The sequence below is a fragment of the Erythrolamprus reginae genome, chromosome Z, assembly GCF_031021105.1.
Source record: "Erythrolamprus reginae isolate rEryReg1 chromosome Z, rEryReg1.hap1, whole genome shotgun sequence".
Classification (NCBI taxonomy): Eukaryota; Metazoa; Chordata; class Lepidosauria; order Squamata; family Dipsadidae; genus Erythrolamprus; species Erythrolamprus reginae.
The window spans coordinates 96029483-96044682 of record NC_091963.1 but is presented as its reverse complement, the minus strand read 5'-3'; the positions used below and the strand labels follow the sequence as shown (position 1 = coordinate 96044682).

Genomic DNA, 15200 nt, shown 5'->3' with positions numbered 1-15200 from the left:
ACACGGTATATCTGTGCATTAACTGAATAAATATCCATGACCTTAGGCTATCTAAGCAATATTGTTATTTGTGTAATAGTTGTGTAATTTTGAAGTTTTGAAATTTTGAGTTTTGAAGCTTTAATTTAAATTTGCAAAGTAACAAATATTAAGTTACAACTGTTTGTCAAAAATAAAACTATGATATCTGACAATTTCTATCTGCAAGAAATAAAAATTGCCAGTTTTCAAGTTTAAAAAAATGTATGAAAGGCAAATCTTCCTGAAATAAAAAAGACACATTTTCCTTTCAAAATGCATAGGAATTGTGCCCGCATGCTTACCAGGACAGTAGGCATCAAGATCCAGTTTTGGTGTTGAATTGAGTGTTGGTGAGCCAAGCTCAGATTCCGGGATTCGAGGGCTCTCAACAAATTTGGCTTTCCTTAATGGAGCTTAAGAGAAAAATAGAAAAAAAGGGCATGAATGTAAATGTGAATGTACAGTAATTGTTTATTAAATCAGTTATCAAGCCAAGATTAACTCCACTTTTTGTTTTTTATTGTATGGGAAAAGAAGGAACTATCCATTTTATAGAAAAGATGTGGCCTACATTAACAAATTTAAACTGCTGCAAAGGTCTCTTATCAATTTCTCAAAACATCTAAGTACAGAATTATTCACATTTTTTAGTTTCGTGAGCTTCCGTTGTTAATATGTGCCATAATTTCATTATATAAATGGTGTATTTGAAACACATGCTGATGGATGATCTCACCCAGCAGGTTCATATAGATATTAAACAGTAGGGGGGGGGAGAGAGAACCAATCCTTGAGGCACCCCACAGAAAAAGGGCCTAGGAGATGATATCTGTGCCCTCACCAACACTGACTGCAACTGACCGAAGATGTGGCAGGAGAACCACCACAGAATGGTGCCCCCAAACCCGCACCCAACCCCTCCAGTCGGCACAGAAGGATACCATGGTCTATGGCAGCGGTCCCCAAACTAGGGCCCACGGGACGGATGCGGCCCGCTGAGGCCATTTATCCGGCCCACAGCAACGCACAAGATTTTGCCAATCAATATAATAAGCTCCCGAATCTCCTGTCCACTCACAGCGGTTGGCTGCTGAGCGAGGAGGAGGTGGAGAGCCAAGGGAAGGGGAGGAAAGCGGGCCTGCAATCAGCCCCTTTCTTTGCCACCTTTAGGGAGAGAAACTGTTGCTGCCCTATTCCTGCTGCTTACCTGCGCTGCTTTCCCGGGCAACCAGCTTTGCCGGCCAGCGCAGGGCAGCCGCCACAACAACAACAACAACGGCGCCATGGAGGCCGCTGATGCCGAGAGCCCAAAGCCCGGTCTCAAGCGGCAACGCCAGGCTTCGGGTGAGAAGAGCTGCGCGCTGGTGGCGGGAGCTGGTGGGGAGACAGACGTGGTGCCTCTGCCGGGAAGGGCTGTCAAAGAGGCCCTGAAGGGGGACAGAGCGGTCCCTGCCACCTGTGTCAGCGGCGAGGTGGCCGCGCCGGCCGGGGCAGGAGAAGGCTGGAGTTCCGCGGAAAGCAGCACCCGCTGGTGGCCCCTGGTCCGAGACAATGTTACCTCTAAGCTGCGCGGGCACATGCCCGCGCAGCCATCAGAACCCCCCCCCCCCCCGCACGCTAACATGTTGAAGGTGCGCAAAGCCACGCTGTCCTGGATCACTGGGGGGAGGGGAGCTCTTCCTCGGCCAGGTAACGGCGAGGCCCTCCCAATGCTTGCCCGCTGCCCAGGCCCCGCGCTGGGGGCTGCCCCTTGGAGCTGGGAGCGATGGACCTAGCCTCAGCTTACTTGGCCCCGGTGCAGCTGAAGTGCGGGGCGGAGTAGGCGGCGGTGGCTGCTGCTACTCCAGGCCTGCCCCCAAGCTGAGCTTCCTTTGGCTTCCTTAGAGGCGCCAGGTGAGCTTTGCAGCTTTGCCTCCAAGGAAGCCGAAGGAAGCTCAGCTCGAGGGCGGGCCCGGAGCAGCAGCAGTGAGAGGTAAGGAGAGAGGGAGAGAGAAAGAAGAGGGGGGAAAGAGGAGGGGGGAAGAGAGAGAAACAGAAAAAAGAGAGAGGAAGAAAAAGAGAGAAAGAAAGGAAAGAAAGAAAGAAAGAAAAAGAATGGGAGTAAGGAAGAGAGAAAGAGAGAGAAAAAATAAAATCATGAATTTAAAATATATTTATTTATTTATAAGGGAGGGAGGGAGGGAAGGAAGAGAGAGAAAGGGGAGAGAAAAAGAGGGAGAGACATAGAAAGGGAGAGAGAGATAGAGAGAGTGAGAGAGAAAGGGAGAGAGAGAAAGAAAGAGGGAGATAGATAGATAGATAGATAGATAGATAGATAGAGTGAGTGAGTGAGTGAGTGAGTGAGTGAGTGATACAAAGAGGGAGAGATAGAAAGAGAGTGAGAGAGAAGAGAGTGAAAGAGAGAGGGACAGAAGGAAAGAGAGAGAGAGAAAGGGGGAGAGATAGAGAGGGAGAGAGAAAGAGAGAGGGAGAGAGAGAGAGGGAGATATACAGAGGGAGAGATAGAGTGTGAGAGAAAAAGAGAGAAGAGAGAAAGCAAGCAAGAAAGAGAGAGAAAGAGAGAGAGAGAAAGAAAGAGGAAGAGATAGAGAGGGAGAAAGAAAGGAAGAGGGAGAGATGAAAAGAGAGTGAGAGAGAGAGAAAAAGAGAAAGAGAACAATGAGAAAATGATGGAGGGAAAGAACGAGGGAGAGGAAAATGAAACAAAGGAGAGGGAAGCGAGAAGTGGAGAGGAAGGAGGGAGGGAAGAAAGGAAGGAGAAATAGAGTGAGTTTGTTGATTTAAGTTTAAATTTACTTGTTAATAAAGAAGTATAAATTACCTAATTACTTAATTACTTTATTTTAAATATTGTGTTTGTTCCCATCTTGTTTTTTACTTTATATAAGGTATGTGCAGTGTGCATAGGAATTTGTTCATATGTTTTTTTTATAGTCCGGCCCTCCAACAGTCTGAGGGACAGTGAACTGGCCCCCTGTGTAAAAAGTATGGTATCGAAAGCCGCTGAGAGATCAAGTAGTACAGGATAAAGGAAAATTCCCTATCCCTGGCCTGCCAGAGATAATTCATCAGCGCGACCAAAGCAGTTTCAGTGCTGTAACCATGTCTGAAACCAGAGTGATAAGGGTCTAGATAATCCTCCAAGAACTGCAGGAGTTGGGAATGCTACCACCTTCCCGACAAACTTCCCTAAAAAGGAAGGTTGGAGACTGAATGGTAGTTGTTTAAAATAGCCAGATCCAGGGAAGGCTTCTTGAGGAGAGGCCGCACAACCGCCTCTATTAACTGAGGCGGAAAGAATCCCTCCCTTATAGAAGCATTGAAAACCGCTTGGATCCAGCCTTGTGTCACCTCCTTACTGGCCGAGATAAGCCAGAAGGACACGGGTCCAACAAAGAGGTGGAGAAGCTCACAGCTCCTATGGCCTTGTCCACTTCATCAGGTGTTGCGAGTCCAAACTTGTCCCATCCTTTAATAGGGTCAGTGAGCAAGGGGGGTGCAGCATGGGATATGTTGCCACCTCTGCTACCCAACTTTTCTTCTTGGAATTCTACTGATGCTTCTTAAGAGATTGGACACAGCTATAGAGCCAAATCATTGAATCATAGATAAGCCTTAAAAAAATGCATGTTCTGGATTGTGTTTCATTTGGCTCTTCATGTTATGTAAATCATAGTAGTTGGTAAACCTACAGATCCAATTTATATATCATGTACTAAACTGTCTGGTTTAATTATTGTTTTGCTAACCCTTCCCTTATCTAGCCATATGTGAAATCTAGAGGCTAATTTTTTTTTATTTTTTTGTTAATAGTTTTTTAACCCCCACCCCCACCAAAAAAAGGAAATACATACTGACATTATAGTTATTTACAAAGTATGTCATATATTTGAACTTATAACCACAGAAGATCCAAACGATGTATGCATCAAATATAAATTATATGAATTATATGAATTAACTATTGCTCTACTAGCAACTCTAGCCATTTTGAAATTCAGTGAGAATCCCCAACCTAAAGAAGACGATTACCAAAATTAAACACGACAGGGAGCAAACAGCGTCTTTAAAAAATAACCCTATATTCGAACCTAAAGAGGAAGATTGATAAAAACATGTCATTGTTAGAAGAAAACAAAAACCAAGAGCAAAGCACCTACTATCTAGTCCACTTCAGTGAATCCCCTCTGGAACTAAATAATCACTTTCATAGTCTCCCCTGGAAGAAAAGATGCAGATACCTATAGTAATATAAACAGTTTCCAAAAAAGAAACACAACCCAGCATTCCTATGATAGGAAGAATAGTATCCCAGACTTCCCTAGGGAGGAAAAGACAAATATTGGTGATAGGAGATTTAATTATTTGAGGAATAGAAACTATAGTCTGAAGACTGAACAGTCAATTTAGCAAGATGTTATTTCCCTGAAGCAAAGATCTAACTGAGAACCTTACTGAAATAATCAACCCTGTGGATTACTACCTCTTTCTTCTCTTACACTGGGGATCAGTGACTCAGCAATGAATCTAAAATCAATAACAAGAGATTATGAACAGCTAGGGAAGAAAGTTAAAGATTTATGAGCATAAGTGGTATTTTCATATATACACTGTATTTTTCAGAGTATAAGACGCACCGGAATATAAGACACACCTTTGTTTTGGGGGAGGAAAATAGAGAAATGAATCTGCTTATTCTTCTGCCTAGCGTCCTTAGTCTGGTCAGCTTCAGCACATTATTTTATCCCCTGGTTAAGGGCTTAAAAAAAATATTTTGAGAGAGTAACAATGAAAGAGTTTGTAAGCTGGTAAGAGCTGGAAACATCATTAGCACCTGGTTAGGGCTGGAAAGAAACATTTGGAGAAAGTTAGACCAATGGGAAAAAAACCTGCAAAGACATAGGGCTTGGAAAACATTATTCGCAGAGAGTAACAATGAAAGAGTTTGCAAGCTGGTAAAAGCTGGGAACATTGTTAGCACCTGGTTATGGCTGGAAAGAAACTTACACAGAGCAAGTTAGAGTAATGAAAAAACCCTGCAAAGGTTTAGGGCTTCGAAAACATTCTTCACAGAGAGTAACAATGAAAGAGCTTGGGTACATTCATAGCATCTGGTTAGGGCTGGAAAGAAACTTTTGGAGCAAATAGAAAATGGAAAAAAAAATGCAAAGACAGGGTTTGGAAAACATTCTTTGCAGAAAGTAACAAGGAAAGAGCTTGCAAGCCAGTAAGAGCTGGGAATATCGTTAGCACCTGGTTAGGGCTGGAAAGAAACTTACTCAGCACAAGTTAGAATGATGAAAAAAAAACCTGCAAAGACTTAGGGCTTGGAAAAAATTCTTCACAGAGAGAAACAATGAAAGAGCCTGCAAGGTAAGAGATGGGAAGATTGTTAGCAGCTAGTTAGGGCTGGGGGGAGGGGAATCTACATTCAGAGTATATGACACACCCAAATTATCAGCCTTTTTAGGGAGGAATGGGGTGCGTCTTATACACCGAAAAATATGGTACTTCCAACAAAAGGACATAATCCAATGAGTGAGCAAAGGATTTTAGAAACAAACCATTGGCTTAAAATTTGTATTGTCAAGAGAATTTCAGTTCCCTAAACATTGGTCTATACATCACCTACTTGAAGGGCTACTGGCAAGAGATGGACTGAACCTCATAAAAACTTGAAATAATATATTCAAAAAACAACTGTTCCATCTTATCAGAAGGGCTTTAAACTGAAATTGAAGTGGGTGGGCAATTTTCAAGATCTTTAGAACCTAATTCCAAGCAAAAACCATTATATAACCAATCATAAAAGGAGGTAGGTAGCAAAGGTAAAGGAGAAGAAGAAAAGAAAAACACAATGATGTACAGAGTGATGAAAAGGATGGAAAACCCATTTACAAAGTAGGAGATATAAGAAATATATCCAAGATCCATAAAGCACTCAAATATCTGAGACTATACACAAACTCTCAAAGTTTAGGAAGCAAACAGGGTGAACTAGCACATAAACTATGATATACTGAAACAAAACCCAGTATGAAAAATTCCTAGAATCCATATGGATCAGCAGTGGGTTGCACTTACCCACATACTAGTACACAACACACACATCTTCCTGATTCAGGCGCGCAGGTCCTGCAAACAATTTTGCTTCTGCGCATGTGCAGGAAGAAAAAATGTGCCAAAATCTCATGGGGGGGATGTTCACGCCCATGCAATTATGGCAATTTTTGGCTTCTGCACATGCGCAAAAGCAAAAAAATTGCCAAAATCTCATGCATGCTGTTATACATACTCCTGGTCAGTTGGAGGATGATGAAGAACTTGAGGACTCTGATACAGATACAGTGGAACCCCGACATACGAGCAGCTCTACTTACGAGCTACTCGAGATACGAGCTGGGAGAGTAGAGAAATTTTTGCTCGACTCACGAGCTTCCATTCGGGATATGAGCCGAGAAGAGCCGGGCTGGCTTGCTTTGCTTCCGAGCTGATGCAGAGCCGAATAAAGCGTCACGCCCCTCTGACGCTTTCGGCGGCTTCCGAAGCGATGCTGGGCTCTTTTGCCGCCAAAATCGTCAGGGGGGCGTGACGCTTTATTCGGCTCTGCATCAGCTCGGAAGCAAAGCAAACCAGCCCGGCTCTTCTCAGTATCCAGCTCTTGGTGAGTCCTTGGCTTCTGCTGGGGGTGCAGAAGCGGGGGGGGGGGGGGGTTTGGAAAAAACCCGCCCGGACAAGCACTCGCTGCGAGAAGGCGGACGGGGGGGGGTTGGAAAAAACCCGCCCGGACAAGCACTCGCTGCGAGAAGTCGGGCGGGGGGGGGGGGGTTGGAAAAAAACCCGCCCGGACAAGCACTCGCTGCGAGAAGGCGGGCGGGGGGGGTTGGAAAAAAAAACGCCCGGACAAGCACTCGCTGCGAGAAGGCGGGCGGGGGGGGGGTTGGAAAAAACCCGCCCGGACAAGCACTCGCTGCGAGAAGGCGGGCAGGGGGGGGGGTTGGAAAAAACCTGCCCGGACAACCACTCGCTGCGAGAAGGCGGGCGGGGGGGGGGGGGGTTTGGAAAAAACCCGCCCGGACAAGCACTCGCTGCGAGAAGGCGGGCGGGGGGGGTTGGAAAAAACCCGCCCGGACAACCACTCGCTGCGAGAAGGCGGGCGGGGGGGGTTGGAAAGAACCCGCCCGGACAAGCACTTGCTGACTCCTGGCGAACTTCCCCGCTTTAGGAGTCAGCAAAGAAGCCGCGCGTGTGTTTTAAACGATCGGAGCCGGCATGGGGAGGCTTTCAATCAGCCCCCGAGCCCGGGTTGGGGGCTCGGGGGCTGATTGAAAGCCTCCCCATGCCGGCTCCGATCGTTTAAAACACACGCGCGGCTTCTTTGCTGACTCCTAAAGCGGGGAAGTTCGCCAGGAGTCAGCAAAGAAGCCGCGCATGTGTTTTAAACGATCGGAGCCGGCATGGGGAGGCTTTCAATCAGCCCCCGAGCCCCCAACCCGGGCTCGGGGGCTGATTGAAAGCCTCCCCATGCCGGCTCCGATCGTTTAAAACACACGCGCGGCTTCTTTGCTGACTCCTGGCGAACTTCCCCGCTTCAGCCGACGTCTTTTCCCCTCAGCCCTCGGGCTTGCACGCATTAATCGCTTTTACATTGTTTCCTATGGGAAACAATGTTTCGACATACGAGCTTTTCGACGTGCGAGCCTCCTTCCGGAACCAATTAATTTCGTAAGTCGGGGTTCCACTGTATTGTTTATGAATTAGTGGTAGGCCCGGGGTTACAGGTAGTAGAACAGGTGGGAGGCCAGCCACAGGATGTTACTATGAATCCAGAATCTAGCGAGAAAGAAACAGACGTTCGCTAGGTCAATCCTAAATTCAGAAGGGTCCAAAAACGTAAGGAACAGGTGTTTGGAAGAAGATATTAAGGGGAGGAATGGGTTAAATACTGGATTTGGTACGTCACGGGGCCAGTGGGGAAGAAGGGTGGAGTTTCAATGTTGTAGTGCTAAAATGAAAGGTGTTCCCGTTCAGCTCCCAAGCGAGCGAATTCATTTTGTGTTATTTTACAGTCATTTCTGCTATTTTTGAATCATGCTGTGAGTACATAAATCTTGGTAAACGGAGGAGGCTGGGAGGAATGCATGAGGAATGTAATTAAGAGAGATAACGGGAGAAAAAGGAATGTGCTAGTATGAACTGCATTTTTGAATACAGAAGAGAAGAGAATAAAGATGGAGTTTCTTTGTTTATGAAATACTGCATTTAGTAATAGTTATTTGTAATACTTAAAGTTCTACCAGAAACCAGAACACATGCGAGGATTCCCTCACAGGATTTTGCTTCTGCGCATTGTGCAAGAAACAGAAAGGCCCAAAAATTCAGAAAAAAAGATGGTGCTGCCCGACAGACCAGCAAAGACGGCATTGGAGTGGTCACGTGCAAATTGTGCAATTTGGCAGACACTACCAGAATTGGGTCTCCTAGTGCACTGGTAGGAACCCACCACCGATATGGATCAATATAAAAGGGGGGGAAATGACACTGCTATAGGTGTATACTACAGGCATCCCAACCAAGGATATTGACTTTCTAGAAAAAGTGCAGAGAAGAGCGACACAAATGATTAGGGACCAGAGGCTAAAACATATGAAGAATGGTTGCAAGAACTGGGCACTGCTAGTTTGGTGAAAAGAAGAACCAGGGGAGATATGTTGTGGAGTGTTGTTGCTGTTGTTGTTGTTGCTGCTGCTGCTGCTGTTGCTGTTATTATTATCATTCATTATTATATTCATTAATGACCTACATGGGGGAATAGAGGGAGAACTAATCAAATTTGCAGATAACACCAAGCTGGCGGGGTTAGCCAATACCCCAGAGGACAGGCTGAAGATACAGATGTACAGTGGGCTCAAACAAACAAAACATACACTGAAGTTCAATGTAGATAATAGTAAAATCCTATACCTAGGTAAGGAAAACCTAATACTGTATACACATACAAACTGGGTGAAACCATACTCAACAGCAGTGACTGTGAGAGAAATCTGGAGTCTTGGTGGACAACCAACTAAACATGACCCAGAAATGTGCAGTGATGGCCAAAAAAGCCAACACAATCCTAAGCTGCACCAACAGAGGGATAAACTCTAGAATAGAATAGAATAGAATAGAATAGAAGAATAGAATTTTTTATTGGCCACGTGTGATTGGACACACAAGGAATTTGTCTTGGTGCATATGCTCTCAGTGCCCATAAAATAAGATATTCATTTGTCAAGAATCATGTGGTACAACACTTAATGATTGTCATAGGGGTCAAATAAGCAATGAAGAAGCAATATTAATAAAAAATCTTAGGATATAAGCAACAAGTTACAGTCATACAGTCAACATGGGAGGAAATGGGTGATAGGAATGATGAGAAAAACTATTAGAATAGAAGTGCAGATTTAGTAGAAAGTGTTGAGGGAATTATTTGTTTAGTAGAGTGATGGCGTTTGGAAAAAAACTAGGACTAGGACTAGGGAGGTACTAATACCACTCTACAAAACCCTAGTTAGACCACATCTAGAGTACTGCATTTAGTTTTGGCCACCACACTACAAAAAAGACACTGAAACTTTAGAGAAAGTGCAGAAGAGAGCAACCAAGATGATAAGGGGGCTGGAAACTAAAACATACGAAGAGAGATTGCAGGAAATGGCCATGGACAGTCTAGTGAAGAGAAGGACCAAGGGAGACATGATAGCAGTCCTCCAATACTTGAGGGGCTGCCACAGAGAGGAGTGGGTCAGGCTATTCTCCAAAGCACCAGAAAGCCAGACAAGGAACAATGGATGGAAACTTACCAAAGAGAAATTCAACCTGGAAATAAGGAATAACTTTCTGATGGTGAGAGCGATCAACCAGTGGGATGGTTTGCCAGCAGAGATTGTGAATGCTCCCAACACTCAACACTTTCAAGAGGAGATTGGACTGCCATTTATCTGGGATGATGTAGGATCTCCTGCTCGAACAGGTGGTTGGATTAGATGACCTACAAGATCCCTTCCAACTCTAATAAGTAAAAAAATATCCAATTGTTGTTCAGATCATGAATTGTTAGCGGCAAACATCAAAGTCAAATTATGCACCATCAAAAAAAGCAGTGCCTTCAAAGAAGTTTGATGTCACCAAAATCCCTATATAGAGGTGACAAATAGGTTTGAACTACTGAACACTGAATTTCCTTCCTGATGAACTGTGACAGGAAATTCAAACAACCATTATTGGAATTTCAGAAGAACACATATAACACAAGAAGCCAGAGAAAAAGTGCAAGTGGCTCTCAAATGGAACCATCAAAATATTTGAGGGGGGAAAGCAGCCAAAGCAGCAGGCAAACAGGAAGAAATAAGGATATTGAATGCAGTTTTCTAGAGGGCAGCAAGGAAGGATAATGAAGTTTACTGGAATGAGCAATATAAACAGCTTGAAGCAGACTACATAAAAGGTCTCACTTGAAATGAATTTATGCAAACTCAAAAAGATCCAAGCATTGTTTATGGCTTGTAAAGGCATCATTAAAAACATGCAAGGGAAAGAACTATCCAATCAACAAGGTATCAAAAATAACTGGCAAGAATATACAGAAGAACTATACACAGGTAGCAAAAAATGACAAAGAAAGAGAATCAGTCATCGCTTAGGAAGAGATCATGTGGGCTATGAATCAACTATCAAACAACAAGACTCCAGATGTTGACACTATCCTTGCAGAATTACTGAGCCCAATATTCATCAGAGTCATTAGAGACATGAGTCAGTAAACCTGGTAAACCAATACTGGGATGGGATCGAAATGTTAATTGTTCATTTCACTTCTGAAAAACGGTGACTCAAAAGATAAATTATCATTCAATTGCTCTGATCCCTCACATTAGTAGGGTTTTGCTAAAAAATTATACAACCAACCATTAAAAGAGAAGGGGCATTGGTCTCAACTGATACACTTCTTCTCATGGGGTGGAACTAGCATCCAGAAATGGGTTGACCTCGTCCATTCAGCCTGTAGGACTGTGTCTATCAAAGTTGCAAAGCTCCATCTCTGTTGCCAGCTTTGGTTAAGATGGATAGGCAGATAGATTCGACATATGCATCAGCTGCAAGGTAGCTCCCTCAAACGATTCCCCCACTCTAGATCCATGGACCACACAGACCTTGGATGAGGCTGGATGTTTTCTCCATCCTACGAGAAGAAATGTATCAGGAAAGACCAATGCCCCTTCTCCATAGTGGGTGGAACTAACATCCAGGAATGGGACATACCAAAGCAGTCTGTCCAATGGGAAGACTAGTTCTGGTCCAAGGTGTCTCAGTCTGAGTTGACTCTTTGTAGTACACAGTGACCAAAGGCTGCCTCCACCGAGGCAAAAGCATCAAATTTGTAGTGACGTGTGTGAATGTGGATGGCGAAGACCAAGTGGCCACCCTGCAAAATTCCTTGATTGAAATTTGCATTGACCAGGCCACCATCATTTTTAAAAAAGTTTTTTTATTTTTCTCCTCCATATATGGAAGAGTTATATCACCATAAACAAAACATAATAAAGAATCACCAAAAATATGTTGCTTTGGCTTCAATCTAAATCATTACTACAACTGTCTGCCAGCCTTAACTTCCATTATCTTTTCACTCAACCTTCCTTTCCCTTCCTCTTCTCCTCTCCCATCTACTTCCTTTGACTTTTTCTCTCCCTTTTTTCTCCACCCTCTATCTACCTTCCTACTCCTCTCCTTCTTTATTTACCCTTCCCTGAATGAAATATGTCTAATTCTAACAATCGTTTATTGAAACTGACTGGCAGTTTCTTTCTGAAATCTTATAGTCTTGACAAAGCTTTTATTATTATGTTATTATTTTCAACCTAACATTAGAATTTATCTTGGATGTATAACCTTTGTCAGTGCTGCCTCTCTGCTCCCTACTATTCTCGTCACCTGGGTTAATAATAATAATACTTCTGATCCCCCCTTTCTTTTTAATCTTTACCAAATCTCTTTTCTAATTCAATTTCTTATCCAACTACACTTAAACTTTCACCCATATTTTATAATATTCAGAATCTTCTTTGTCTTTAATTTTCATTGTCAATCTATTCATTATTTCTTCGCAATCTAGTATCTTCTTTACAGGACTCCGTAGTATCATCCCCTAACCCCCAACATTTTACCCTTAAACTATCCACGGTTGACCTCTCCAGATTCCTAAGAGGTCAGTAAGGGGCGTACATAAGTGCACTAGCGTGTCTCCGTCCCCTGTCATATTGTCTCTCCTATATCTCATATCTCTTCTCTTCTATGCCGATATCTCTTCTTCTATTCTCTCATTGATATATTTTATTCCTATTTAATTTAATTTAATTTTGTAGATTTGTATGCCGCCCCTCTCGGCAGACTTCTATTCTTTCTTTAATATATTTTACTCAAGTGTATCCTCTATAATCTTCATTGTGTATTATTGTGTATTGGACAAAATAAATAAATAAATAAGTAAGTAAGTATAAGTAAGTAAGTAAGTAAGTAAGTAAGTAAGTAAGTAAGTAAGTAAGTAAGTAAGTAACACTTCAGGTCGAGTGTGCTGTCACATGAGCAGATGATGGTAGAGATTGCAAATCATACTCCATATCCACCTTCTAACCATGGACTGTGTCTCCTTATGACCCAAGAGCAGCACCAGCGCCCCTCCAAAAGCTTCCTATTTTGCCCCAAATTCCTCCAAAAATCACCCCTCTAAAAGCTTCCTAAGCCACTCCAAATCACTTCCAAAGTCTTCCAAACTCACCTCTCCTTTCAAAATGCCTCATTTCTCCTTGCTGCCTTTCTTCACTCCATTTGCCTTTGTTAGGACCTCGATTTGGGTGGCATAGGAAGCAGCTGGAGGGGCAATTTTAGAAGCAATTTGGGGCAAGGTAGGAAGCTTTTGGAGGGGCGATTTTTGGAGCAATTTGGGGCAAGATAGGAAGCTTTTGGAGTGGCGATTTTTGGAGGAATTTGGGGCAACGTAGGAAGGTTTTGAAGGGGCGATTTTGGGAGAGATTTGGGCTGGCGTTAGCCTTCGTTAGGACCTCCATTCCTCGCTTCTCCTCGCTGTCCGTCTCCACTCCATTAGCCTTCATTTTGTCTGCCTGCTGCTTTTTTTTTAAGCCTTAAAGTTTGGATTTTCCTAATGGGTTTGCACGCATTATTTGCTTTTACATTGATTCCTATGGGAAACAATGTTTCATCTTACGAACTTTTCACCTTACGAACCTCGTCCTGGAACCAATTCAGTTTGTAAGAAAAGGTATCACTGTATATTTAAAAAATCAATCATCCACATTCATCCTATCATTCTTCACTCATAGGCCGGGGACCGGGGTAGATTTTAAAATTTCAGTGGTCCCAAGTCTGTTGGCAGAAATGCGTTTTCAAGGCCTTATGAAATACTCCTGGCACAAATTTATTTATTTATTTATTTATTTATTATTTAGATTTGTATGCCGCCCCTCTCCGCGAACTCGGGGCGGCTCACAACAAAAAATATAAACAATCGTACAAATCCAAATAAATTCAATAAATTTAAGTATTTAAAATAGTTTTAAAAAGAACCCCACTATATTAACAAGCACACATACAAACATACCATACATAAATTGTACGTGGCCGGGGGAGGTGTTTCAGTTCCCCCATGCCTGACGACAAAGGTGGGTTTTGAGAGCTTTACGGAAGGCAGGGAGAGTAGGGGCAGTTCTAATCTCCGGGGGGAGTTGGTTCCAGAGGGCCGGGGCCGCCACAGAGAAGGCTCTTCCCGTGGGGCCCGCCAACCGACATTGTTTAGTTGACGGGACCCGGAGAAGGCCCACTCTGTGGGACCTAATCGGTCGCTGGGATTCGTGCGGCAGAAGGCGGTCTCGGAGATATTCTGGTCCGATGCCATGAAGGGCTTTAAAGGTCATAACCATAACCTTTAAAGGTCATAACAAATGATGACCACCAGGAACACTACCTTACAGGTAAGGTGACATAGAGATGCTGATCACAAGTTTCATAAGGAGCCCCCATCAGGAAAATGAGAACCTTGGCAAGGTCCCAGGTAGTGTACCTGTGGATGACTGGTTGACCCAGGTTTATAACCACTTGTAGGAATCATCGTATGGTGAGATTGCAAGACAAGGACTCAAGCAAGCCAGAAGATAATGCTGAGGAGAGTGCTGTCATCTATCTCTGGATGATGTTAGGTGTTAACATTTTGTCCAGTCCCTCTTGGAGAAAGTTAAGAAACTTCACTATTGATAACTGAACTGGAGAACATCTCACCCAAAAATACCAAGCACAGAATACTTTCTAGGTGGCAGAGTAAAGGCGCTCTGTGGAAGACCTCTTAGAGGCCTGGATGGTCCTAATAAATCTGGAGGAAAGGAACTACCCCAGAGCACACCGCTCAAGCATCAGGCAGGCAGTTTGTACCACTGGGGACCAATGCTCCCTGGCTGAGCTATGACTTGCTCTGCATGATTTTCCTAGATTGGGGTTGGGCTACCAAAAGAGCTTTCAGATCGGCATATCAGGCCCTCCTGGGTCAATATGACTCCTCTTCCAGGATTTTTCTGATGACTTTGGGGAGGAGTAGAGAGGAAGGAAAGCAAACAGGAGGCTGGGCGGCCATTTGCAGTGAAAGACGTTGAAGACCCTGGGCATCCCTCCATTCCCAGGGTCTTGAATCTTGGCAGTTGCAAATTCTCCAGGGTGGCAAAGAGATCTACCTCCAGGAGGTCAAACTGGCTAAAAGATGGATGTGTGCAGGCGCCACTCTGCGTGATCGATGGTTGTCCAACTGAGCCAGTCTACCTGCATGTTGAACTCTGTAACTGTAAACAAATTAGGAAGCTTTTATATAAACTGATTGGTTTAAGATAGAGAAAGTACAATAGGTTTATCTGTATCTGAAAATGATCATGAGAAAGCTAGGTCTTCAAGAATCCCAAATTGAGGTAAAGACTGGCGGAAGAAATATCAACAATTTTCAATATTCTGATAATGCACCACTCTTTTAACTACTATAGATATTGAAAAACTATACAATGTGGACTTCAAGCCTTGCTCTATAAAGCTAAATTTATGGAACTTCACTGTCTCGACTTATAGAAATGAATCTCTCC

General features: G+C 43.6%; 1 protein-coding gene across 1 annotated transcript in view; it reads right to left on the bottom strand.

Annotated features, from left to right (window-relative positions):
• Positions 1 to 15200, bottom strand: part of TANC2 (tetratricopeptide repeat, ankyrin repeat and coiled-coil containing 2) — a 257730-nt gene that overhangs the window by 115679 nt on the left and 126851 nt on the right. The window contains exon 5 of the mRNA XM_070729274.1: positions 324 to 434. Within this exon, the coding sequence (XP_070585375.1) occupies positions 324 to 434 (111 nt within the window). The remainder of the gene's footprint in view (positions 1 to 323; positions 435 to 15200) is intronic.